At 38.2% G+C, this 25536-nt stretch overlaps 1 protein-coding gene across 3 annotated transcripts in view; it reads right to left on the bottom strand.

The window, feature by feature from the left end:
* The window catches only part of PIEZO2 (piezo type mechanosensitive ion channel component 2), a 441773-nt gene that overhangs the window by 43589 nt on the left and 372648 nt on the right, over positions 1–25536 (bottom strand). For 2 of the 3 annotated variants that reach the window (XM_072734882.1, XM_026005962.2), the window contains 8 exons: positions 24994–25090; positions 23489–23648; positions 19530–19619; positions 17070–17191; positions 15936–16007; positions 11535–11641; positions 6485–6599; positions 2618–2677 (listed from right to left, as the gene is read on the bottom strand). In XM_072734882.1, coding sequence (XP_072590983.1) covers positions 2618–2677; positions 6485–6599; positions 11535–11641; positions 15936–16007; positions 17070–17191; positions 19530–19619; positions 23489–23648; positions 24994–25090 — 823 coding nt within the window. Of the gene's footprint in view, positions 1–2617; positions 2678–6484; positions 6600–10170; positions 10270–11534; positions 11642–15935; positions 16008–17069; positions 17192–19529; positions 19620–23488; positions 23649–24993; positions 25091–25536 lie in introns of all 3 variants that reach the window. The other variant, XM_072734883.1, reaches the window with a different exon arrangement.

The following is a 25536-nucleotide window of genomic DNA, read 5'->3' as shown; positions in this document are numbered from 1 at the left end:
CCGACTGACTTATTTCACTCAGCATAATACCCTCCAGTTCCATCCACGTTGAAGCAAATGGTGGGTATTTGTCGTTTCTAATTGCTGAGTAATATTCCATTGTATACATAAACCACATCTTCTTTATCCATTCATCTTTCGATGGACACCGAGGCTCCTTCCACAGTTTGGCTATTGTGGCCATTCACAGCTGGGTTTCCAATAAAACTTTATTCGTGAAGTTTGAATTTTATAATTTTCATATGTCATGATTCTTCTTTTGATTTTTTTTCAACCATAGAAAAGTGTAAAAATCATCCTTAGCTAACAAGCCATAAAAAACAGCAGGTGGGATTTGGCCTGAAGGTTGTATAGTTGCCTACACTAAATCCAGTGCAATCAGATGTGACATTGGCATGAATCACCCCTGCTTACCGCTAATCCTCTCTCTTTCTATAGACCACAGTCTGACTCTGAATTTGACTTTGTAATAGGGGAAAAACGTTATTTGTGAATTGGATTGCCTAGGAGGAAGGCAGAGTTTCTCTTGGGGAAAGGTTTGCTCTTTTCAACAGGAGAAGCACTGAAGGGAAGTTTGTCTATGAACAGGGTGGCCTCAGGACAGAGTCCAGGTGGGCAAGATAGAGACAAAGAAGAGTTGAACAGTTCTACCTACTGAAGGAACAGGAATCTTGGAGTTGCCAGCTGGTACCTGGGAAAGAAAGCGGGAATGATCTAATGAGCCAGGCCCCAGAGGCACCAGCTAGGGAGAGACCCACTGAGGCAGGAACAGTGATCACTGACTTTCCCCTTGAAGTTGCTTCCTGACTGCTGTCACTGCCCCATCCACCCCTGCTATTCCCCAAAGCCTCTGTAAAATGCCATCACACCTAACAGTCTTCCATGAGGTGTACTTTAGGAAGTAAGGAAATGAGAGCATCTTCTGTTGAACAAAGCAGACCAGGAAGGGACCAGCTGCTACATGATGCTGCATGGAGGGAGGTCCTGCAGATTCCACAGAAGAGCAATTCTGAGCCAAAGGCAGCCATAGGCATCTATATTGCTGTTGCCTTCTCCCCCCAGCTCCTGTTTGGGGTTTAATCTGAGCCAAGGTTCGTATATCCCACAGTTCTTTGGACAGAATCTCTAGCTGATTGGTTTGACATAAAAAGAAAGTCTGAGCCCTAGAGACTGAAGGACTTGGGGATTACACCTATCGATAAACTTGACAATTTTTTTCTCATATACACAATTATTGCCTGGGAGGTAGTAATGATACATATGATTATTTTACAGTTTTGCCAAAGCTGGTCCTGAAGGTAAAACTAAAATTGCTGTGTTGGAGACACGAATAACACACACTTTATTAACCTGAGTGACCACAAACTAACATGTGGAAATTGCATTTTAAATTTTTATTTATTTTTTCGCCAGAGTCAATAAGGCATCATGGTTAAAGTCACATACTCTGAATTTAGACTTTTTGGGTTCAAATCCCAACTCTGCCTCTTAGCGGTTGTGTAGACTTGGAAAAGTCAGCTAATCTTTTTTTGCCTCAGTTTCTTATCTGTTAAATGAGGAAGAGGGATTTTGAGGTAAACGGTTAATATGTCTAAAGCTCTTGGAAAAGTGCCCAGTAAAGATGTGTGATCCAAAGTGTTAGCTACTATTACTGTATGTAACTTTGCAGCAATAATAGAACATCTGGTGTTCTCCACATATGTGTGAGTCAAATAATCTGGAAATGGGCGTTCAGGTTTAAGAACGTCGTAGGCGGTGTTAGTCTCATTTTGGGCCAGCAGATGGCATCCTGGGAAGTATTCATGTCCAGAATAAGGGAGCCTGAAAATCTTGCCTGCTGATAAATAAATGTATGTACACAGGAGTTCCAGCCCTATGACATGGAGGAAATGATATGTTTATGGAATTAGAGAGACATTTGAGTTCATTTCATTTGGAAGCTTTTGTCTTGCCTTTTTTTTTTTTTCCTTCATAGAGAAATTTCCCTCCACCACTCACATCCTATGAAGCCCAATTTTGGAAGCTTTTGTCTTGCCTTTTTTTTTTTTTTTTCCATCATAGAGAAATTTCCCTCCACCACTCACATCCTATGAAGCCCAAATGACACCATGACTGAGCTAGGAGTTAGAAGATATGGATTCAGTCTCTGACTCTTTCAGAATCCTGAGCAAACTCACTGGGAATACCACTTCATCAAGTGAAGACTTTGGCCTAAACTTCTAGAATCGTCTCATTTCCCCAACTGTACTTACCTCTGATTTAACTCCTTCTTTCTATGTCCTTTAAAATTGATTGCCAATATTTTTTGTGCTTTTATATTGGTGGCTTCCATGGGACATTTATAATTTGCTCCCCCAAATCCTTTCTCATAGATATTTGGATAAAATAGTTTATAAACTGACTCTAATCCAACATCAATCCAAAAATGTAAAGGTCAAATCTACTTTAAGGAGCACTTTGAAATTTTACTAAAGATGAGATTTCAAGGGACACTGATTATTTAGCCATAGTCCAGAAATAGTTTTTGATTAATTATTTTTAGGCAGCCTCCCATGACATACCTTCTGGGAAAGCAACATTTTCAAATTCCCCCCAGTTCATATTTGTCTTTGGTTACCTGGTCCATCGGATTTCTTTTTGATTGGTTCATCCTCTCGGTCTTCCCACTCCACAGGACCTGCCCAGTGTGTCCAATAAACATGAGTTAGATCGTTTTAGGGGAAATTAAATGTCAACACTACTCTTCTGGAGTAAAAGTTATTTTGCAATTAAATTTAGAATATCTGCCTAATTTAAGAGCTCTCAGGAAAAAGTTGTAAGAATCCATAGCTCTCAGATTCCCTTTACTCCACTCCAGAGTAAGAATCATGTATAACTAGGAATAGGTAAACTATAATCCACCGGCTAAACCATTTTTAGGGCTAGTCAGATAATTTTAGAACATTCTAAAATTTGTTCTTAGACATTAAGAACAAATGTCTGAGGACAGCAAGTACAAGTTTGGAGTAAAAGGGTGCTAGTGGGGGGAATTTGCAACACTAAATATTAAAACTAACTATCCAGCTACTGAACTAAAAAACAGATGACACTGGCCCAGAACTAGACAGTAGGATAGTGGATCAGAGTTCAGAATCCAGGAACATACCAAAGAATAAATGGGAGCTTAATATTGACAAAAGCAGCATTTAGGTTCACTAGAAAAAGGGAGGATAATCTAATAAACAAGGATAGCATAGTTGCCTATCTATGTAAAAGTAAACAAATTAGATTTCTACTTCACAGAATAATAAAAATTCAAAATATAAATAATACTGTGAAGAAATAAAGGAAAACATTTGCATAATATGTGGGGGAAAGATTTTCTTTAGCAACATGGAAACCCTGAAACTGCAAAAAGAAATTGAGACCTCTTTGATGTCAGAAAAAAAATTGTTTATATAACATATGCTATAAACTAAATAAAAAATAAGCACTAAATGGGGAAAAATACTTGTAACACACGAGGAAAGGATAATATCTCTAATATATAAATATTCCCTAAATCAGTAAGGATAAACAACCCAACGGAATAATATTTTGGAAAATGATAAAAATGTTTAAATCTTAGATTTGGAAGTACAGAATACCATGAAAATAGGAAATAAAAAATGCTCAGTCTCATTAGTTAGGGAAATTCAAATGAAAATAAAAGCCATCTGTCATCTGTAAGAAAAACAAACAGTACAAAAAATAACATTCTGTAAGATTAGGCTGTAGGGCAGTGGACACTCCTGTACCTTACACGTAGGAATGTAAATTTCTAAAACGTTTTGGGAAAACATATATTAAAGTAAAAAAGGTCACATGTCCTTACTCAGAAATCCCACTTTTGATAATCTATTCTGTGGAAAGTCTGTGTTCTTCCTGACCTTTAGCTATGTATTTAAATATACACACATGTATATGCATGCCTGTATGCATTTTTGTGCAAGGGTAACTATGATAGCATTGTTCATTGTGGCAAAAATTTGAAAGCAAACAATGTCCATTAGTGATAGAATAGTTGAATAAATTATGCATATCCATATTGTAGATTATTTTGCAGTCATTAGAAAGGATGATATAGTTTTATAAATACTTAATTGGAGAAATGTTCATAACACAATGCTAATGAATGTACCAGAGTGATTTACATAGCATGCACTCATTTTTGAAAATAAACAGAAGAAACGGTGCCTGCACACATTTATGGAACACATGAGTAAGGAGTGGAAATGAACACCCCACGTTGTGAGGATGTGGCACCTGCAGGGATGTGTTTCCATGGCAGATTGTCACATCTACTTCTTGACTGCTTGACTTGTTACATTGGCTGTGTCTTCATTTTGTCTTTTAAACCAATAAAGTAAAATAAAATTAAAGCTACCAGGAGATAGTAGGGAGCAGAATGGGCAAAGAGGAGAGAGAGTTTGTAGTTAGAGTTCCATTAGTAATTATGCTTCCTTTTCTCTGATTTTTCAATACATTTTTAATTTCACAAACAAATCTGCATAGATTTTCTTTGTAAAGAATCAAAATATAACAGCTAAACCTAAAGTTCCCTAAAATCATACCACTTAATCTCAGTCTCTCCACAGAAGAGACTCCTATTCCTCTCCCAGAAGTAACCACTGTTATTAATTGCTAAGTATTCTTCTTGGTCTTTCTCTTGCATTTATGCAGTATTATATCCGCCTATTAAAAATGCAAAATACTGTCTTGAGGAACACTGGCTTCTGTTGTTTCATAAATGGTTTTATAATGTGCATGCCATTTGCAACATAATACTTTTCACTTAACATTATGTCAAGTTCAAGGTCAGCACAGGTTTCAACTGTGCAAGTCCATTTATATGTGAATTATTTTTTTATAAATACAGTACAGTTCTGCAAATGCATTTTGTCTTCCTTATGATTTTCTTGATCACATTTTTTCTCTAGGTTACTTTATTATTAGAATACAATATATAATACATGTAACAGACAAAATATGTATTAATCGACTGTTTATGCTATTGGTAAGTCTTCTGGTCAACAACAGGCTACTAGTAGTTAACTTTTGGGTGTGTCAAAAGTCACACAAGATTTTTGACTCTGTGGGGGTCAGTGCCCCAACCCCCACATTGTTCTAGGATCAACTATGATCCATCTCGCTTTTTAAACTACTGAATGGAATTCCAAGTATTTATTATTAACAAATGTTTGATAAATATTCTTGGACATGCGTCTTTGTGCACATGTGCAAATATTGCTTCCGGTTAAGTCACACAGCTTGAAATAGGACTGATCTGTAGTAGGATATGGACATTTTACATTTTTGTAGATATTAGCATATTGCTCTTCAAAGTGAATGCACTACTTTACTACTCCATGTATAGTGTTGTATGAGTTATAACTCATACAGACACCTACCTTCCCACTAGCTCTAAACAGTGTGATATTAACAAATGTTTGGGTTTTTGCCAATCTGAGATAAAAAAACAAACAAGGAAAACAGTAGTATGTCCAAGTATTGGTTGTGTTTCTTGTATTAGTAGTGAAGCTGAGATTCTTTTGGCTATTTCTGTTTCCTGATCTGTGAATTATTTTTCATATCTATTCATATATTGGGTTAATTTTTTCTTTTACTACTTTTTAGAAGTTCTTAGTATATCTAGAATACTAATCTTTAGTCTCATATAAATAATGAAAATATTTTTTCTGATGGCCCCCCTTTCACACTGTCACCTTGATTTTGGTGTTTAGTTGTAGCTTGGAATTTTTGCTATTTTCAGAAATGTCTTCCTATTGTATATTTTCAAATATGCTGAATATGGTATTGGTAGTTATGTTCCATTTTTGGCTTCTGATCCTGTTTACATGTGTTTTGCCTTTTCCTCTTAGTCAAATTTACAAAAGTTTATCCAAAAAATTTCCAAAAATTTTTTCTAAGAATCAACTTTTCACTTAATGATAGATCTTGTCTTGTATTTCTTTTCTGTGACTTAACATCTGCTTAAAAATTAATTTTTTCCTTCTACTTTCTTTGGATTTATTTTGCTCCTCTCTCTTTTTTATTCTATAAAATGTATCTTTTTTTAAAAATTTTATTTATTTATGATAGTCACAGAGAGAGAGAGAGACAGAGAGGCAGAGACATAGGCAGAGGGAGAAGCAGGCTCCATGCACCGGGATCCCGACATGGGATTCGATCCCGGGTCTCCAGGATTGCACCCTAGGCCAAAGGCAGGCACCAAACCGCTGCGCCACCCAGGGATCCCTATAAAATGTATCTTAACTTAAATTCATGTTTTTATTTATTCCAAGGGTCAGATATGAGCAGTGATGGACAAGTAGAACTCTGTGCACTCCTTAGAATATGAGAATGGCATTCCTGCAAAGCTTCTGTCCTTTGTAGCTCCCTACTGTATCCCAGGGCCACACAAACAGTGAGTGCTGGCTGGACTCTGCATTCACACAACACTCACCCTCCCCAGATCCTTTTCTTCTTCTTTTCTGTTCTTCTTTTGCAGACTTTTTTTTCTCTTTGCGTCTCTGTCGCAGTGCTGTTTTAGGGTCAGTGATCCAGGCTTGATAAACAAACTGAAGGGGGGAAAGTTCAGTTATTTTCTGGCTTTGTAATAATTTGAATTAAAAGAAAAGGAACCAACACCAAACTTCCTGACTTTTGGAAATACATATATATATATATTTTTTTTTCTCCCAGCACAAACTGAATCTCCTGCTCCCATATCCCTCAATATTCTGAGTTGACCTGTGCTATTTCCACTATCATGAAATAAAATATGAAAACAGACATTGTAGGAATATATTTCATTTGGTATAACAATCATGAGATACTTGGGTAACCGCCATTCTTCCCAAGTCCCTGTGTACTACCACCACTTTGTGAGAGTTTATGATTCTTTTGTATCACACACAATAGGATACGCTGGGCACCATGCTAAGGGTCATTGGAATACTTTTCTCCCCTTGCAAATAAAGTTTGAGTCAATAACAAAACATCATTTGCCCATTTAATTTGGGAAAATAGTTATGCACATTTGATACTCTCCCTTGTGAAAAAACAGCTATGACCAACGACTTGAGAAAGGGTTTTGTAGATTGATTAGTATTTGGAGAGGAAAAAATAATGTGATGTTGAGGTGAAGGAGTCATTCCAGAATGTTACCGAAGGACAACCGTGATGCTTTTGGTTGCCTTTTGTCATTTTCATTCAAAAGCTGAAAATGGTTACATTAACATAATAAAACCAATAACCCCCATAGAGCAACTTTAACAGCCCACCCACAAAATGTCTCTCAAGTCATGCAGAAGGAACAAAAGAAAACCTTGTTAGACAAAGTCAGCCATCTGTAATCATAAAGCCAAGCAGGCATGCTCCTCATGCACCCACAAACACACCTGGGTCTCAGGGAAGCTGGGTTTTCTATTATAATGATAAAGTTAAAGGAATGTTTTATGGGAGCATTTTGTAAACCCAGATATTTTCACTGTATTCTGTATTATTTTCAGATTTCTGAAATCTTTGAAAAATACAGTGTAAGCAAACCACTTGCATGGTGATGTCAGTAAAAATGAAGAGGGATCCAACTTTTCAATGGATGGAAATGTAAAGGTCACAGGTGACAAAGGAAGAACACTGCTTTTATTTCACTGGCAGAAATCTGAGTCCTACGGGCAATTAATGTGAATGAAACATCTGTATTATTTCGGAATAATAAACCAAGGAGGCAAAAAATAATCTTATTTTATGCCAAAAAGGTTTTTTTTTTGAAAATGAGAAGATGAACTGACACTGGAAGGAGAAACATCAAATGAAGGAATTTATGGTAGTTATGTACTGAGCATGCTAATTGGGCGTTCCATCAAGAGTATCTTTGCCATGTATGTCAGGTCCTTTGCTTATTAAACCTCCCACCTCCCAAAAAGAATATTTTTGACGTTTAGTACATTCATAAGCAAACTTGCTTGAGCAAAATATTGATTCTTTTAAAACAATCTGAACTGCTAAACACAAGAAATTTTCAGGTTTAAGAGCAACATATGATGACAATTCCTTTAAAAAAAAAAGGGTTATGACAATATTGCTTTTAGATAATGCCAGAATCCCCAAAATAGAAAATAAAAAAGTAGCTCAGGACTTGTGAGGGTATTAGGTACACAAGTTGGAGGCATTCTTTTGTTCTGGAAAAAAATGGGGAGGGTAGGCTAGAAGGAGAAGGAGAAGGGGCATTTAGGACAGGATGGCAGAAGTCTTGCAGGAGGGTGAGTGCCATTCAGCTTTTGTCTTATGAAAAGGAATCCCCGGGTTCTACCTATGATCCCTAAATGATTAAGTCCATCAGTGTTTTCTCACTGAGATGAGAATTTACATAATTCAAAAAGGGGAACAAGAGAAGGGAAGAAAATGCTATGAGGAGTCCCTATTTGTAGGTAAATTTTCTTAATGCTGATGTTTGGAACTTCAAACCCTATATAGCGACTGGAATATTTGATAGAGGGTCAGTCTGACTGTTTCAAGAAATGGTGATAACAAAGTGGGAGGAAAAATCCCAATTCTTACTGAGTCAAGAAATAGAAGTTTCTTACTGGAAGTTCTTAGTGCTAGTGGGAAATGAGGTTCATCTTACTGAAAATATACAATGCATAAGGCATTTAGTTTAGTTTAGTTTTTTTTTTTTTTGGCATTTAGTTTTTAAAACAGAGACTTTTACTAAAGTGGATGGAGATTCTTCACTGAAATTTGTTAAATTTAATAAACTCTCATTTAATTCATGTGTGACCCAGAACTTTATGTTGTCTGTAAAAAGTTTTTTTATTTCTGTTTTTATTTTTTTTATTTTATTTTAATTTTTAATTTTTCTTTTTTTTTGGGAGGGAGCTGGTGGAGGTGCACAGGGGGCAGAGGGAAAGGGAGAGAGAGAATCTTAAGCAGGCTCCCTACCCAGTGCAGAGCTGCACACAGGGCTTCATCTCATGACCTGAGCCTGAGCTGAAGTCAATAGCCAGAAGCTCAACTAACTGAGCCACCCAGGTGCTCCTCTGTTTGATAATTACATTGCAATCTTTCATATAAACTCATAAATATGAATGGAGATATTATATGGTAGTCATAAAAGGGAAAAGAAAAACAATCCTAAGGAAGTGAATACCTTGAATATTAAATGAACATTCAGACTCCTGGCATTTTAAACATGAGAGGAACCAGAAGTTTAAATCTCCCTACTCAGAATGGACCAGCAGCTGCCCTTCCTCTGGGAGTTCAAGAGCATTACAGAATTGTAAGTGCCACAGGACCTGCTTCATTGACAGAACCTGCATTTAAATAAGATCCCAGGTGACATGGAAAAAATGTTGGTCTCCCTCAGTATCTAAACACTTGCTTAACATGTGAGCATAAAGGCCTAAGAGTTCAAATGCCTGCTCCAGATTAAGTCAACAGAACCAGCTTTCTATAAAGTACATGAACAGTAATTCATTATTTATGATTTTCAGTAATGAGTGACTACAGCATAGGTAGCTGGGTAATGTTTGTTGTGCATTAGATTAATCGACACACAGCTTTTTCACAGTTTATTCTGCACTATTTGTGGTGACATGGGAGTGAAAAACTACACAGATCTATCACGGCAACACCGCTTCATGAGGGGTTGTATCAAAATCAGAAGAATAAATGGAAGACGATACCAAATTCAGGGAAGATGGAGACTTGTACGGGAAACCAACAAGGAAGTGGGGTAAAATGAGTCTTTTATTAGCTCATTCATAATTTGACCAGCTTTCTGAGAACAATGATCACACGTGTAGCACATCAGGACTGACACATGCAACCAGATGTGACCCTTTTAAAATGAGACGTGACTTAGGCAAAACTACAAGAAGGACAGAGTAGACGTTTATCTGCATTTTCTCTCTCTATATTTCGGTAGGCTGTGGTGCCATGTGAAGACCAAGAATCAAATAATTGGAAATTTGGCTTCTCAAAAACTCTCCTTGGAAAGCTTTGCCTACTATTTTAAGTTCTTCTACTTCCTCCATTGTACGATCTATAGAACAGGGAAAATGCAGGTGTAGGCCAACAAGGATCTGCTTGTCTAAAGTTCTACGGAGCGGAGAGTCACACACCACATGTCAGTGAAACATCAAATACCTTTGCAGCTCTGATTAAATACTGAAGAATAGTTTTGGGAAGTTTAATGACAGACTTTGGCAAGGCTAAAATGGCCGACGCAAACTTCCCAATAGCTCTCTACAAAGAAGGACAAAGCAAGAGTGATTAGTAGAAAAACACCAAAGACTAATAATTTAATATATGACGTCAGTATGAATTTGTCTCTACAATTACATCAAGTAGGTTAAAACGTGCCAATGACTGAAGCTAGAGTAAAATGTGCTTTGCTTGTAGGTTAGGAATAAGGAAAATAGTCATTGCATATAATCCATAAACATGGCGAGGATGATCATGTTTTCTCCTTTGCTGAACTATGAGTGATGGTTATAAGAAAACTCATTAGAATAAAAATAAACAAGTCATTAGTATTTGACAAGCCAGGCCCATACATGCACACAGACACCATCTTCAAGAAACACATTCAGGTAGTGATGGGGCTAGTGAGGAAGCATCAGAGCAATGTGTCTCCATAAATAATTTAGTTCTTTAATTTCATTGCGAATACAGGGGTGAATGTATTCACCTTCCAGCCTGAGAAGACCTGGCCAGCAAAGTAACAATGACCTTTTCATGGACCCATCCTGTGGCTTGATGGGTATCACTCTATGTGTCTTAGAGTATAACAACTGAGAAATAACAGTCTTAACACGTGACTACTTCATAAAAGAAATATATACCAAGCTTGCACACCATATGTAGCTCTACTGACCAGTAGAGTTATAAAGCATTGATTAGACATTCACTGGATACATCATACTGGGCTGGTGAGGCCAAGAATGATATGGCAGGTTCTGAAAAGGAAAGGCAATTAAGCTGAAAAAAAAAATCAGAACTGTGCCAGCTATTTTTGAGATTTCAATAAATTCTCAAATCTTTAGCAACACAAATGAAATGGATTTTCAAAATTTGAAATGACATTTAAATGACCATTTGTTTGAAAAACAAAGCAAATGCTTTATTTTTATGATCAGCTATTTCACATATCAAAATATAAGTCCACTCAAGTGATCCAAAGCAATGCTAACGAAGTCTTCTTCACCTTCTACATGTAACAGAAAAATAAATTTCACCCAGGGAAGCTTTATTTTTTGTTTATAGCATCAGAAGATTTTTTTGATGTGAGTGAATGAAGATCTCATGGGAACAGTGTTCTTGCAGTAATTATACCAATGCTGAGAGCAAGCAGCATTACAGTTGAATGAATAAACAATTTCAGATATAAATCAGAAGCTTCTGGAAGCTGTTACACATGAACACAGCGGATGAAGACTAGACCTACAATCAAGGCCTGCCGGAAAGAAAAGGTCTTCAACTAGCAGAGGACATGGTTTTCCCATAATTACCTGGAAAGCTGACCTTCTTGGAGGTTCTTCATCTTCCTTTTTTAATTCTTCTTCTTCTTCCTCTTCACTATCCGTTTCAAACAAATAATAATCTCCACTCCTGACCACTAAGTAAAACAAAATATTTACTTATTTCTTGAAAAACATATGAGATAATTAAGGGCTTATTAATGAAATTCCCCCCCCCCCAAAGATATATAAATTGTCCACAAGAGACCACAGCAAGAGATGTTGGTAGGGAAGAAAAAAACAAGAGATGAAGAGAACTCATTCTGGACTAACACTACATGGTGTTGGCATGGTTGGGTCTACAGAGCACAAGGCCTTGTCTATGCAACGTAAGAAAACTGGCCACTACTGGGTTCATCTGATAGTTTCTCTCCTCTTCGTTGTAAATTTTATACAGACACATCAGGTGAACTCTGTAGCAACCAGTTTTGTTACCAAGATGGCCAAAATCATGGATGGAAAACTGTTAGAGTTTCACAATTCAGACAATTCAGCAATTTGGGTCCTTTAGACAAGGCCAAAGTGAAGTGGAGGACTTGGTGTTGTCTGAATGGGTCGAGTGTGTCGTAGACATGCCAATCAGGATGATTCAGAACCGAGAATCAGCATCACCAACTTCTACTTCACTTTATACTGTGCAGACCTGGTTCCTCCACACGTGACACAAGGGACATAACATATATGGCAAGACATTTGAAAGAATTAAAACAACAACAACAAACACATTGCCATGAGGAGGAAATGGGCAGGTAATATTAAAAAAAGAATACAACCACAAAACACCACCACCACCACCACTCTGGCTGTTTCTACACATAGCACGGGACAGACTGAGGCATGGCAGACAGGGTCCATAAGGTTTAGCACTATTAGGCTTCAGGTCAACAAGGAGCTCCAGTTGTTTACTGAAATGTGAGGAGAACCGTATTGACCATAAGACACAAAGCACAAACAGTACGGATTGTCCTTGCCTTGCCTGATATTTTCCCTGCAAGAACATATTGCTGTGTTAAAAGTCAGGAGCAGAGAAAGCGGAAATGTCCAGAGATTTAAAGAAATTTGAGAATCCAATCTTTATCGGTTTAAGCATTATTTTATCAGGGAAAAGAGACCCAGCATATACATTTCTGATGCTACAAGAACTGTACCATCATTGCAGGAAAAAATACGAGTATTTTCAAGTTATATTCAAGTTTTCAAATGCTGAGGTGTCTTTTGGATGACATAACATGATGTCTTTGGTTATCTTTTGGATTCATACATTGTAAGGTAATGGAAAACCTTGGCTTGTTTAAAATTAGTTGCTTGAATATCACTAAACATGGTCAAAAGGTAGATAATTTTGCCCATGATTTCAGAAGTATCTGAAGCCTCCATCCGTGAAGATGCAGAGTGAATGAATTGGGCCTTATATCCTTGAACAGAAGCACTGTAATTCGTTACTTTTATTTTGAAGAAAGAACCAGGCCCAGAATACTGGGTCCAGGCCCGAGGGAATAAATGCAATACAACATAAGGTAAGAATAAGCAAGAACAAACCAAAGTTATAGCATTACATTTGACAGTGAGGAAGACCATTAAAGTAATGCCTTCATAAAAGCTCAGACATTTGCAGGAAAGTTACATCAACTTGATGTCACATGGTCATTTGGTAAAAACAGAATATTACAGGATTGAGCATTTTACCCTCATTATAGGCTCTAAAATCAACCATAGCTTAAACTGTATTCAATCATACCTTCTATAACTTTTACTCCTGTGGACACAGGGAGCCCAAACAAGTTTTCATCTCAAGCGGTCACAACACTGATTTGATCATTTAAAAAACTATTAATTTGTATGAGTAGAATTGACACATTAAAAAAAGCAGGAGATGTTTAGGTAAGTCTCCTTTTACAAAATGTTATTGAAATACAAGTAGGAAAAACACAGAGAATGTTTTCTTTAGTGCTATCTGCTAATAAGTCAAGAAGCTCCTGCATATACATTTGTTAGTTCAGAGAAAGATCCTGCCTCCAGGCTCTGTCCATGAACATATCATGGATATTGACATTATTGCTGAACTGAGCATGGAAGTAACTTTTAAAAATCCTACCACCTGTATCCCCAGAAAGCTGGACCTCGATTTCCAATATTTAACAATGAAGTGAGGCTTGTTACTGCTTTAGGCAGTACTGAATTGGCACGAAGACATACTATCCTCGAATGGAAGGTATCATTGAACAGCAATAATGCAATCGTATGTGTGCACATAGGTATGGAAGTGGAAGGTTTGCCACCTACAGACTACGTTAAGATCCTGACTGCTTGCCAGTAATATGAACAACATAGCGATATTATTGTATCATCAATAGACTTGCACAAGGGTATTCCAACTACACATATTCTCATACTCCACACCTGTATGAAATATCTATTTAAAAGCCCAATGACTCAAGAGATCAAAATAAGAGCTTTTAATGAAGTGCTTCCAGATCTAAAGATAAATTTTGGAACTCATCGTGGTCTTAAAAATAATACACATATTCATTCCTTTCCTTTCCTCACAAGCTTGTAAATGGAAACACGTTTTGCTGAAAAATGTTAACACCATGGTCAGAATCTGATTCCAAACTATGAATTACACACATTCCTGCATTATTGCACCAAGAGGTGTTGTAACGAGGCACGTTTAATTTAATACCAGTGTTTAAGAACTTGATATAATGAGGGTGAAATGAATCAGAAAACTAAAGTCAATAACCTTCGTAAGAAGTTATTTAATTATTACCAACTTGAAAGATTAATATCAAAGACCATATCCAATTCCTTCCAAAATGCAAAGTTTAGATGAGAAAAGGAAAAACAACTATGATTGCAATGGGAATTCATCCCAGGTGAAAGAGAAAACATTATGACACAATTTTGAAATGGATAGGTCTGTCTAAACTAGCAAAGGTCCCTTTAAAAACAGAAAGATAGGCACAGTTTACTTGTGACTTGATAGAAATAGGCTTATAGTGTGCTGCATTCTTGGACTGTTAGCATGATGAACATGGCCAATGAACAATAAAGAGTCACACAGAATTTTGACCTGAATCTTTGTCTTTGACTCGGCAGCAAAATAAACAAAAATCTTTAAAACTCATGGATCTTTTTTTTTTTCCTCTCATAATGCTAGAATTCAATATTTGGGATTAAGTTTAGTTACATCCAGGTATACTGAGCAAATTTTGTATAATAGTTTCTGAAAATGGCTTGCTGATTTAAAAAATTAATTTTGGGGTGAGAAGCCAATACCATATCTCAATGATCCCAAGAATTAGGCATGGCACAAGATTCTGATCGATTTGATTTTCTAGTGATTCTGAAGATCCTGTTAGTAGAGTCTCTCCTACCATTTTGTGAGATAGTGGGTATCAATGATATTCCCTATCTGATCACATTAGCTACAGTTACTGAACCACAGGATAAGGCATAAAAGCCTGAATATTTTATAAGTAATGTGTGAAATAATAATTATTCAACAGTCTAACAAATGTAAGGAGGGTCAGATTGAAATGGGTCATTCCATTGTTAAGACCATCCATTGGCCAATAGTGAGTGATATTTCCTTTGCTAAGCAGAACAAATACAGGCACTGAGTTCTGTAATTCCTCATTCCTTTTTATGATCAGGAAGGAAACACAATAATCCTATGTGACTGCGAAGCTCTGCTTTTCAAAACCTGTTGTCCACCTTTGCTCTTAATTGGTCATAGCTATTTGCCAGTGGCACTGCAACTGTGCCACATGCTGGGCTTTGGATCTGGAGTGTAATTTGAGAGCCTTTAGAAACTGGGGAAGAGGCAGAGTGAGAAAGTGAATGCACTTTAAGTGATCCTCTTCTTTGTATTCAATAAATTGCCAAAAAACCTTACATGCAAATAAAATCAAAGCTCTGGGGGATGAGGGAAGGAGAGACTCATTGGCATCCATGCCTAGTGCCTTACAAAGAGGGTCACAAACACTTTGAACTTAATGATTATTCTCCCAGGAGGAGCCAAAACTCATTTTAATAAGGGTTTTCAGCAATAAAACAAATACATATCAGCAGAGCTCTAGACCTCAGAATTAGATAAAATATTAGAAATTCTTCTTCCCTTTCTGAGCCCATAAATGGTGCTCAGGAGTGTGTCAGCCACATTGCTGGGCTTTCTTCAGCCAGCATGGTAACTGGCTGACTTCTCTGGAAGATTCCATTTCCAGGGCCCAGAGACCCACTCACATCACAATTTTCCTACACTCTGACCCCCTATCAAGTCACAAGGATCAAACCATGCATGGAACACACAGGTCATGGGGACGCCTGAATTCTGGTCAAGGATATAAGGATTAGAATCGATGAAATTGTAAGAGGATCAAGAAAACCTACTGGAAGCATGATCAACCCAAGGCCGCCACCACTGCTTTTTTTTGCCCTTGGCTTTCTGTTTGTCTGCTTCTCCTAAAATAAAATATGTCCAAATATTAATTCTTAGAAGTGAGAAAACAAATTTTGAAAACCACGCTTTAACAACTCAATTGTCAAAATCTAGACAAGTTGCAAAAGTACATCAGAGGTCAGGGAAAGGAACTATACTGAATCTGGAATGTTTACACAAATGAACAGTTGATTTCACAAGGCAAATACTAAGTGTTCTATGAACATTATGCCACAATTTCACTTTGTTTTTAGTACTGGAGGGCATATAAAGAAACATAAAAAAGAAGGGATTATCTCTCAAAAAGGCATCTCACATTGAATTCGTCATTGAATTAACAGATAAGAAGCATCACCTAAATTTTATAAAACAATTTAGGGACAAATAATTTGTAAAAATGCATATATTCCAATAACCAGAAATTTCCTTATGATTATTTTAAAGCATGGGTGAAAAAATACAAATTTATTGGTGTTTAATAGATGCTATGCACTGGAAAATACCATGGATTATTTCTCCATTCCCTTCAAACAAAAAAGCATGCAAACATTTATAAGAAGACCTTTTAAATTTAATTGCATATAATGAATCTATAATCAGATATAATAAATATATATTCAGTTTCAGTTTCATTGGAATAGATAATAATTGAAGGATATCCTAACTACCATTATTCAGATGCCACATAAAATATGTATACATACTGTTTTTTTATATAAAATTTATAGAAATCAAAGATAATAGTAGATTCTGTATTTGAAATATCTTCCCTAAAGGAATAAATCAAACAAATTCATGCTCATTTTCTTCAGAAACACATCTTTGTGAAACAAAAGCTAGGTTATGAGTTGATTAAAATTGTTTTGCTGAAGAGGAAGTACTCATAAAATCATGAAATCACTAAATAGGTCCTTTATGAAACACATACATGCATCTCATTCACAATCAGAAGATAAAACTTGCTAAGTTAAAAAAAAAACATTGATAATATTCACAGAGTGAGAATGTTATTTTACAGCCCTACCCATCATCATGCTATCATTCAATGTCAAGCTACTTGAACAAGAGGGAAATGCTCGACATACTTTCATCATCCTCTTCAGAGAGTTTTTGGATGTCTTGGCCTTCCCCTGATTCCTGGGTCAAGCTCAGCATCCTCTCCTTACCCTTTTTGTATTTCTGTTGCCTGGCTTTAATGCGATCCATCCTGTAAAATAAAATAGCAGCAGCAATGCCAAGAATGCACCCACAGTTATCACATGGTCAGTTTGGCCTTAAATTTGTAGATATGTAGGTAAAATCATAGACAAAGTGGCCAATATTTGGGATTTATGAATGTTTTTTTTTATCAGCAACAAGCATCTCCTTGGGATGTCTACTTGTGTGTGTGTGTGCATATTATTTTGCTCTATATAGATGTTAATTTTACTAATATGATCATAATTATGCTAAGATTTGATATGCAATACTTTATGTCCACTGACACCCTGTACCATAGCCATTTTAAACAATCCTTGTTCTTGCAATTTTTAAAAATAAGAACTCTATCTCACATAGTTGTGAAGATCAAATGTAAAGGTATAAAAGTGTGAGAATTGTTTTATAAAAAGCAAGTTGCTCCCCAGATGTTCATATTCTAGTAGACCACATGACTCTTCTCTATTTCAAATCCAATCTCTTATCAGTTCTAGAAAAATGTATTATTGCATCTTTAATTATTGAGTTAGTGACTTATTTTGTCTGTTTATTCAGGAAGCCCAACTCTTCAGAAACTACAATGCTGAACTCTACTTCCCAGACCTGTCCCCCTGCAGTGTTCCATTTCTTAATTTAATTTTTAAAAATTCTGCTCAAGTTTTTAAGCAGACTAACTGCCATTTCTGTTTTCTGCAGCCTAAACAACACTTTTAGCTTCTCTTTTGCAACGGCTATTACCTTCATTCTTTTATATTCTGACTTTCTGTCACCTAAGAAGATGTATTCTTAAACAAATGGAAAAACTCAGTGAAGTGAATAGTAGTAACCAGTCTCCCTAACGGGTAAATAGGAACTCATTCTAAATGTGGGTCCAAATTTGTTACTTGTCTAGACCTGATGTAGATAACCAGAAACAACAATAGCAACAGTTATGCCATAACTGCTTATATAACAGTTTATATACCTCATATCTTTGATTGTGGAAATAACCAGGCCATGGGATGATATAACTTATGGTAGCAAACATTTTTTGCATGGGGAAAGGAGCTGGGAAATGAGACCAGAATGGAATGAAGGAATCTCAGAAAACTTGGGGAATTTTCTTGGCAGGGTGATGGATTCTCTGCTTTCCTGGAGAAAGTGGCTAGGTTTTGAACTCTGGCCATCAGCTCTTAAACCCAGCCCCCAAATGAAGCATTACCAATCCTCAGAAGTTACATTTACTGCTAAAAATGTCACTCAAAGAAAATTTATTTCAAGGGCTATTTTAAAAATTAACTAATTTGAAGAAAAATTCTCAAATCTCTCAGAAATTCAGTCCATTACTTGGTTTATCCAGAGCATGGCAGTAAAAAAAAAGGTCTTAAACTGAATACAGGAAAACAGGGGTTGTATTTCTAGTGCCATCTCTAGTCTGTTGTGGATTTTAAGTCATCTAATGCCATGGATCATGAGTTTCTTCCCAGAGAACCTGTATTATAATATCTTTAGAGATCCTTCCAAAGCTAGGACTTTGTATTTATTCCCTTAATCCACAGATATAATAAACATTTACTCCAACTGAATAGGATGGGGAAAGACCCTGTCTCATTCATACTCATTTAATCTTTATAAAAACCCAGGTAGAATTGTGAGCCTCAATTTTTTTTTAATTTTTAAAAAAATTTTTATTTATTTATGATAGTCACAAAGAGAGAGAGAGAGAGAGAGAGAGAGAGAGAGGCAGAGACACAGGCAGAGGGAGAAGCAGGCTCCATGTACCGGGAGCCCAACGTGGGACTCGATCCCGGGTCTCCAGGATCACGCCCTGGGCCAAAGGCAGGCACTAAACCGCTGCGCCACCCAGAGATCCCCTGTGGGCCTCAATTTAAAACAGAAAGCTGAAGTTCAGAGAATCAGACTGACTTAACCACAGTTCTAGAGTAAACCACTGAACCAAGACTAGACATTGGTCTTGTCCGACGTGGCCCCCCTTTCTACCACATTGCAGCTCTCTTTCTTTTAAATTACTTCCACAGGGTGCCTGGCTGGCTCAGCGGTTAAGCGTCTGCCTTCGGCCCAAGGTGTGATCCTGGAGTCCCAGGATGGAGTCCCACATCAGGCTGCCTGAATGGAGCCTGCTTCTCCCTCTGCCTGTGTCTCTCATTTATTTAAAAAATTAAATAAACTACTTCACGTTCAGTCCAGTGGGCATAGGCCACCGCCCTGACACAGAGCACATACCGGAAGTTGTAAATGTTAACATCAATGGGTTTTTCAGGCTAATGGGACACGAGAGCCAGCTGAATGAGAACTGACAAACCACAATTAAAAGGAAAGGAGAAGGAGATAAGATCAAGCCTCCTTACTGCCTTTTTAGCTGATCCATTGACTTTTTCTCTTCCTCAATTCTTGCCTTTACAGCCTTTACAATTGTGGCCTGGAAAAGTTCAGCCCCTCTAGAGAAAAAATGGAAATAGAGAACATATTAGTATTTCTATCATTGTTACTTACTTTCGGCTGAAAATGATGATCAAGGCTCAGAAAACATTTCTTTGGGGGCTATTAACTAGAGCCTCTTGGCTAGGAGGGGGAGTCCCAAGCCCTGTGTAGAAGCTCCTTCCTGGTGGATGAACACATCACAGCTTCTCCTGGGAGGGAGTGGGCTGCTCACAACCACAGGAGATCAGTAAAACAAACAAACAAACAAACAAACAAACAAACAAACAAACAAACAAACGTTTGTGTTTTCTAAGACCTTAAAAAGAATGCACCCCTTCAAACCTGTCCCACAGAACCTTATGTCTCAGCGAAGCGTTACTCACCTGACCTTATTATAATTGTCCCATGAGGGGCTGTTGGCAAGGAGGAGTGAGTCAAGATTAGTTTTGTACTCAATGAGCAGAAAAGGGTATGGAGTGAGCTGGGATTCCCTAAGGAAATACTCAAAGTTGGAGTTCAAGCTCCATCACTGGGATGTTTAGATTACTGCCTCTTTGCTTCTCTTCTTCCTGTCCTTCCATTCCCTTCTGTTTGTTCTCACTTTTCAAGTCAACTTTAGGGTCCCCAAAGATCTATTTCATCAACTTCTCTTAAAATCTTCAATTCTGTTCCACTGTCATCTGGTCACATGTGCTTGGTAAATCCCAAGTGGTTAGGAACTAGGGTGGGTAGATGGTATATCTGCCCTGTGCCGGGCTGTTGTCAGAAGGGCAGAAAAGGCGTCATGGGGCACATTATCTGCTGACTCCTCATGTGCCCAGGAAATTCTGCTCTGTAGTGACTATTTAAAACACCTCACACTTTTCTCAAATTAGAATTCTGTCAAAGGCTTTTTACTCCTAGTAACTTAGTCTCCCAGCTTCCTGGAAAGAACACAAGTCATGAGGCAATAGTTTGCTCAGCTGCCTATCACCTATACTATGGACACCATTTCCTGCAGGGACAGTGGGAGAGGTGACATTCTCACCAGCAGACTTCCTGGGCTCTAGCCCCCCTAACTGCTTGCAGCCCAAGGGACTCCATCCTGCCCTTTATTCTTCTCTTTCTGCATTTTCAGCCTTCCTGCTGCCACCAAATCCTCCTCAGAAGTATGCAAGCAGGCTCACATCTTGCTAATCTTAGGAAAAAAAAAACATGCCCACTGCACAGTGTTCTATGTATAACCTTTGTCACTGTACCCACATGAATATCTACAGCCACTGTCCCCAAGCTTCTCCCTTCAACCTCAGATCACTGGAGTTGGGCTGCAATCCCCATGTGTTGAGGTCACTGAGGTCAATATTCAATTTTCAGGCTTGTGTTTGTATGCCCTGTCTGTTGGACTTCTGCTTGGAAGTAGCCTACCTCAGTCTCCTCAGGCATCGTGCTTTTCTAGTTTTCCTTTTTCCTTTCTGGTTCAGAGTTCCTGGTCTGCTCTGCCCACTTCTTAAATGTGGATGCTCCTGAGGGTCCTTTTCTCATTCACATGCTGTCCAACCACTCTTCTGCTGTAAATCCATCTGTGTCACGATGACACTCAAGTCTATTTCTACCTGCAGACCTATCTTCCTGGCTGTCTGCCGGACTCGTCATGGGTTTAGATTCATAAGCCCACAAGCCCTGCAACTCCCCTGGTTGTGGTCAGTTTTCTCCTAGTCTAGAGCTTCTTGGCTTCTTTACATTAGGTTGGCACCACTGTTTGCTTCCACTAGAATTCCAGCCATATCATCCTCTATCCTCCTTTCCTTTCTACCTCCACTCCCTTACTTCCAATTGACTCTCCAGTTGTGCCAATTTTACTCTTAAATATCTTCCTGGTTCATCCTATCCTGGGCTAAGCCATTCTTTCTGTCCTGGATCATCAGAGCAGCCACCTGTGTCTACCCAATCTGTCCTCCATACCACAAGCAGGGTGCGCTTCTGAAACACAATTATAGCCACAGCACTTTCTTGCTTCTTCTTGTCTGTGGGGTTACTTTAAAAGTCATAAACACAGCATACAAGGTACCTGATAATTGGACTCCTCCCTATCTCTCCAGCTAATTTGTAATCACTCCCTAACTTCACCTTCAAATTTCTGTGTTTTGGCCACCCTGAGCTTCTCACGGTTTCTTTATTAAAACTTTCCCCAGTGACTTCACTGGGGCTGTGTCTCCTGCCTCCCTCCACTAACTCATGTTCATCCTTCAGGCTACAGCTTAGAACACAAGGCTGCCTTGGTTCTTGCCCCTAGCAGGTGGTTATGTACTCCTGATATAATTCCCCACAGCTTCCTGAATGTCCCCTACCACCACACTAGTCACTGTGATGCTTGTTGCTTGTTGATATGTCCCTCTCCCTCCTATAAGCTCTGAGGGAAGGCCCAAGCAGCTATCTCCTTGTAATACAGTAGGCAGTGAACATATCAATCTATATGATATCCATTCTTTGGAAATTCTGTTGTGAATTCAGTGTTTATTAAGACATGACTTTTCTTAGGCAAGCACGAGCTGTGCTCTAAACGAAAGCCATTGGTTTCCATAACATGAGGAATATGCTTTCTAAATAGGCAAAAAAGACACATTTATCAGCACAAATACCAGCTGCTCTATGAGTAAATAAAATTACTATTAGGACAAGACAGCCTGAATGAACACCAGGAGAGAAAAGAAAGAAAAAAAGAAATAAAAGAGAAATAAAGAAAGAAAAAATAAATAAAAAGAAATAAAAAAGGACAAGACATTGTACTCAAATGAAACTGATATCCTGGGTGTTAGAAAAACCATTGTAATTGTAAATTCTAAGGTCAGTCTTGTACATAAAATGAAGTCACTGTTCAACTACATAATGAGGGCCTAGGGTACTGCAAAGCTCCTCAAATTAAATGGAGGTCCCCCACTGAAAATTCTTTGTACTGGGCTCCAAGTTAGTTAACAAAGGCCAGGAATTGCTCCCATATAAATGGACTTCTGAAATAAACATTTTGTTTATCCTGGCAAAGGAAAAGAATAGTCTCTAGGAACATTGGTGGTATAGACAAAAGTGTGTTAGTCTAAACCACAAATCAAAATGATAGATTTTTTTCCAAAATTTCATATGAAAAGCTAATGTTTATCAGATTATTTAGCACCACAGATCTGATGGGATCTAGCAAGGCTGGTGTCTCTGAGACAGTCAGAGCAGGCTAGGGCACTATGATCCCATCCCATCTCAATGGCATTCCCTGTAATACCTAGTTTTCTTCCCAGTCTTTTCTCCTAAATCTTCATGATTGAGTCACAAGCTAGAAAAGGAATGGAATCTAAGAAGAAGACGGCAGTAACAGAATAGAACCAGTGGCCCAGAGAAAAGAAAATCAGGTCATTGGGGAAAGAAGATTGAAAGGAAGGAAAGGATAAGGAAAGATAGAGAAGGAGTTTAGAATGACCCTGGAGTATCACACCCCTTCTCAACATAAGGTCTGAAAAATAATACATAATTGTGTTTTTCTCATTTTCAGGAGATTCTTCTAAACACTGGGTCAGAGAGGGGGAGTGTGGACTAGCCTCTAGACCAACCTGGCCTGTGTTACTGCTTTGGCTGAGGCCAGAATGAGCTATGTCTAGTGAAGTGGTCTGTGCCTTGAGGGCTCTAGACGTCCCAAGCGTCCCAGATCCTTCTAAGTGTGACTTAGTGCCAAAGACCTTCTTATTATTCTTCTATTTTAGGTTTTAAAGGCCTTGTGCTAAATCCTTCTTGGACTGGTTTTCCTAGAAGGAATTTCTTAATTTCTTGTGGGTTCTACAAGCAAGCTCAGGCAACAGCACAGTGCATTACTTCCAGACAGATTTTTTTAAGAGAAACCACTTAATTCCATGGCCTGACCTACCTTGATGCCAAGATCTGTGAAGCTTTTATATCAGCCACAACATGTAGGAAATAGTAACTCATGAAAACTCTTCTCTGTAGCAGGAGGAAGGCGAAACATATGCTGTCCCAAATAATTCCTGCTTCACCACTAGGTAGTTTACATGAGGAATCATCATCAGCTGGGATAGAAAAGGAGAAAAAAACCCAAATTAAAATTAAAATCTATTTTCACTGTTATTTTATAATCTCTGCAGTATGATTGTGTTTGGGAAACCCCACAGGCATAAGAGCAACGTTCCGATGCATGGACTCACTTATGGGTGGATTTATTTACAAGCAAAGATACACATTTCAAATCCAGTATCAACATTGATTCATAAGACTGACCACAAGTGAACCTTGACAGTAGAAGGCACAGGAGGGTCTCTTTGCCAGGGATGGTTCCTGATTACTTCTTTCTCTCTCAGGGAAAGAGAGATCTCTTTCTCCCTGAGCGAGGGCCATGGAGAAATAATGTGTGTATGGCCCAATGGAAAGGGCAATGCTCTGATACAAAAAACCACAAAACACAAAAAACACCTCTTCTGGGAATGGTGATTTGGGGTAATCAGAGGAGCAGTTAACACAGTATGGTCTATTAGAAGATGTATGAGCAGACACCTTATCTTAAATCAGAACAAAGTCCCAGTAACTCTTCATCATGGGCAAAGTGTAGCCTGGATTGGAGGCCATAGTGGGGAGATTGTCATGTTCAAGTTGCCTGCATTCTGGGCACACAGATGACCAAGTGTGGTATTTCCCACGTTCTGGTGCAAGAGGCAGAGGGATGGAAGTGGAACTTCTGTCTCTGTCCTGGTAGTCTTACTATAGACACCCTGAAGGGCCTCCCACTTGTTTTCCTGAGTCTGAAGCTCCTTGAGCTTCCTGAGGGGAGAAGGACTGAAGTCTGAGGTACCCTGACAACCCAAGATTCTAGCTGTGATCACACAGATCTGTGGCCCTCCATAACCCTTCCTAATGTGACTCAAAGAAGTCTGGGGGCACACACAATCCTCAGACCTGCCAGAGTTTGTTAAGTTTCCAGAGGATGATCAAAATTGTCTGGAGCAGGGGCACTTCATGTTATGGACACTAGATTCATAAAGTACTACAGTCCTATACCCTACATCTAGAGCCTGTCCCTTTTATCTCTTTTCTTTATGTGCTTTGGCCCAATTTTAAAATTAGAACAGGGCAGCCTGGGTAGCTCAGCGGTTTAGCTCCCGCCTTCGGCCCAGGGCCTGATCCTGGAGACCAGGGATCAAGTCCCACGTCAGGCTCCCAACATGGAGCCTGCTTTTCCCTCTGCCTGTGTCTTTGCCTCTCTCTCTCTCTCTCTCTCTGTGTGTGTGTGTGTGTGTGTGTCTCATGAATAAATAAAATAAAATAAAATAAATAAAATAAAATAAATAAAATAAAATAAAAACAATACAACTGCCCTTGCTTCTCTGTCCTTCCATTTCCAAATTTGCTTTTCATACTTACGCATTTTATAGCCTTTGACTGTGCAGGCCAGGCTGAAAGCTTGGATCAACCAGCAACTATTTTGAACCAATTTTTCAATGTATCCACATGCTCCTATCTGAAAAACAAATGAGCAAATTGTGAGACTCAATGCCCAGAAAAAGAAGTCGATGCTTTGTGATCCCAGTCTGTGCAAGAATTCACAAAGTCTCCATGCCAATGATTCCAGGAGGTATCTGTAGAACCTAAATTTCAGTCACCATGGGGTAGCACATTTGATGCTTTAGCTGTACCATAATTTCCTGGGGGAAAATAAAACCCATTAATAAAGGAAGATTCTTTAGTGTGATGATTTCAGCAGGTAGAAGCACCTGTCCTCTCACAGAGAACATCTTACACTCCTATAGAAACAAGTCAAACTCTGATATCAAATGGATGAACAAAGACCCCCAGGACTTTGATTTTGGTACAGTTATTTTCTCACAAGATTAGACAAATTAAACCTATGCTGTTTGCCTGGAGATCAATACAAACATCAGTTGCACGGTGTAATTCTTAGAATAG

The sequence above is a fragment of the Vulpes vulpes genome, chromosome 13 (assembly GCF_048418805.1).
Source record: "Vulpes vulpes isolate BD-2025 chromosome 13, VulVul3, whole genome shotgun sequence".
Taxonomy (NCBI): domain Eukaryota; kingdom Metazoa; phylum Chordata; class Mammalia; order Carnivora; family Canidae; genus Vulpes; species Vulpes vulpes.
This window is presented reverse-complemented; position numbering and strand designations above follow the sequence as displayed.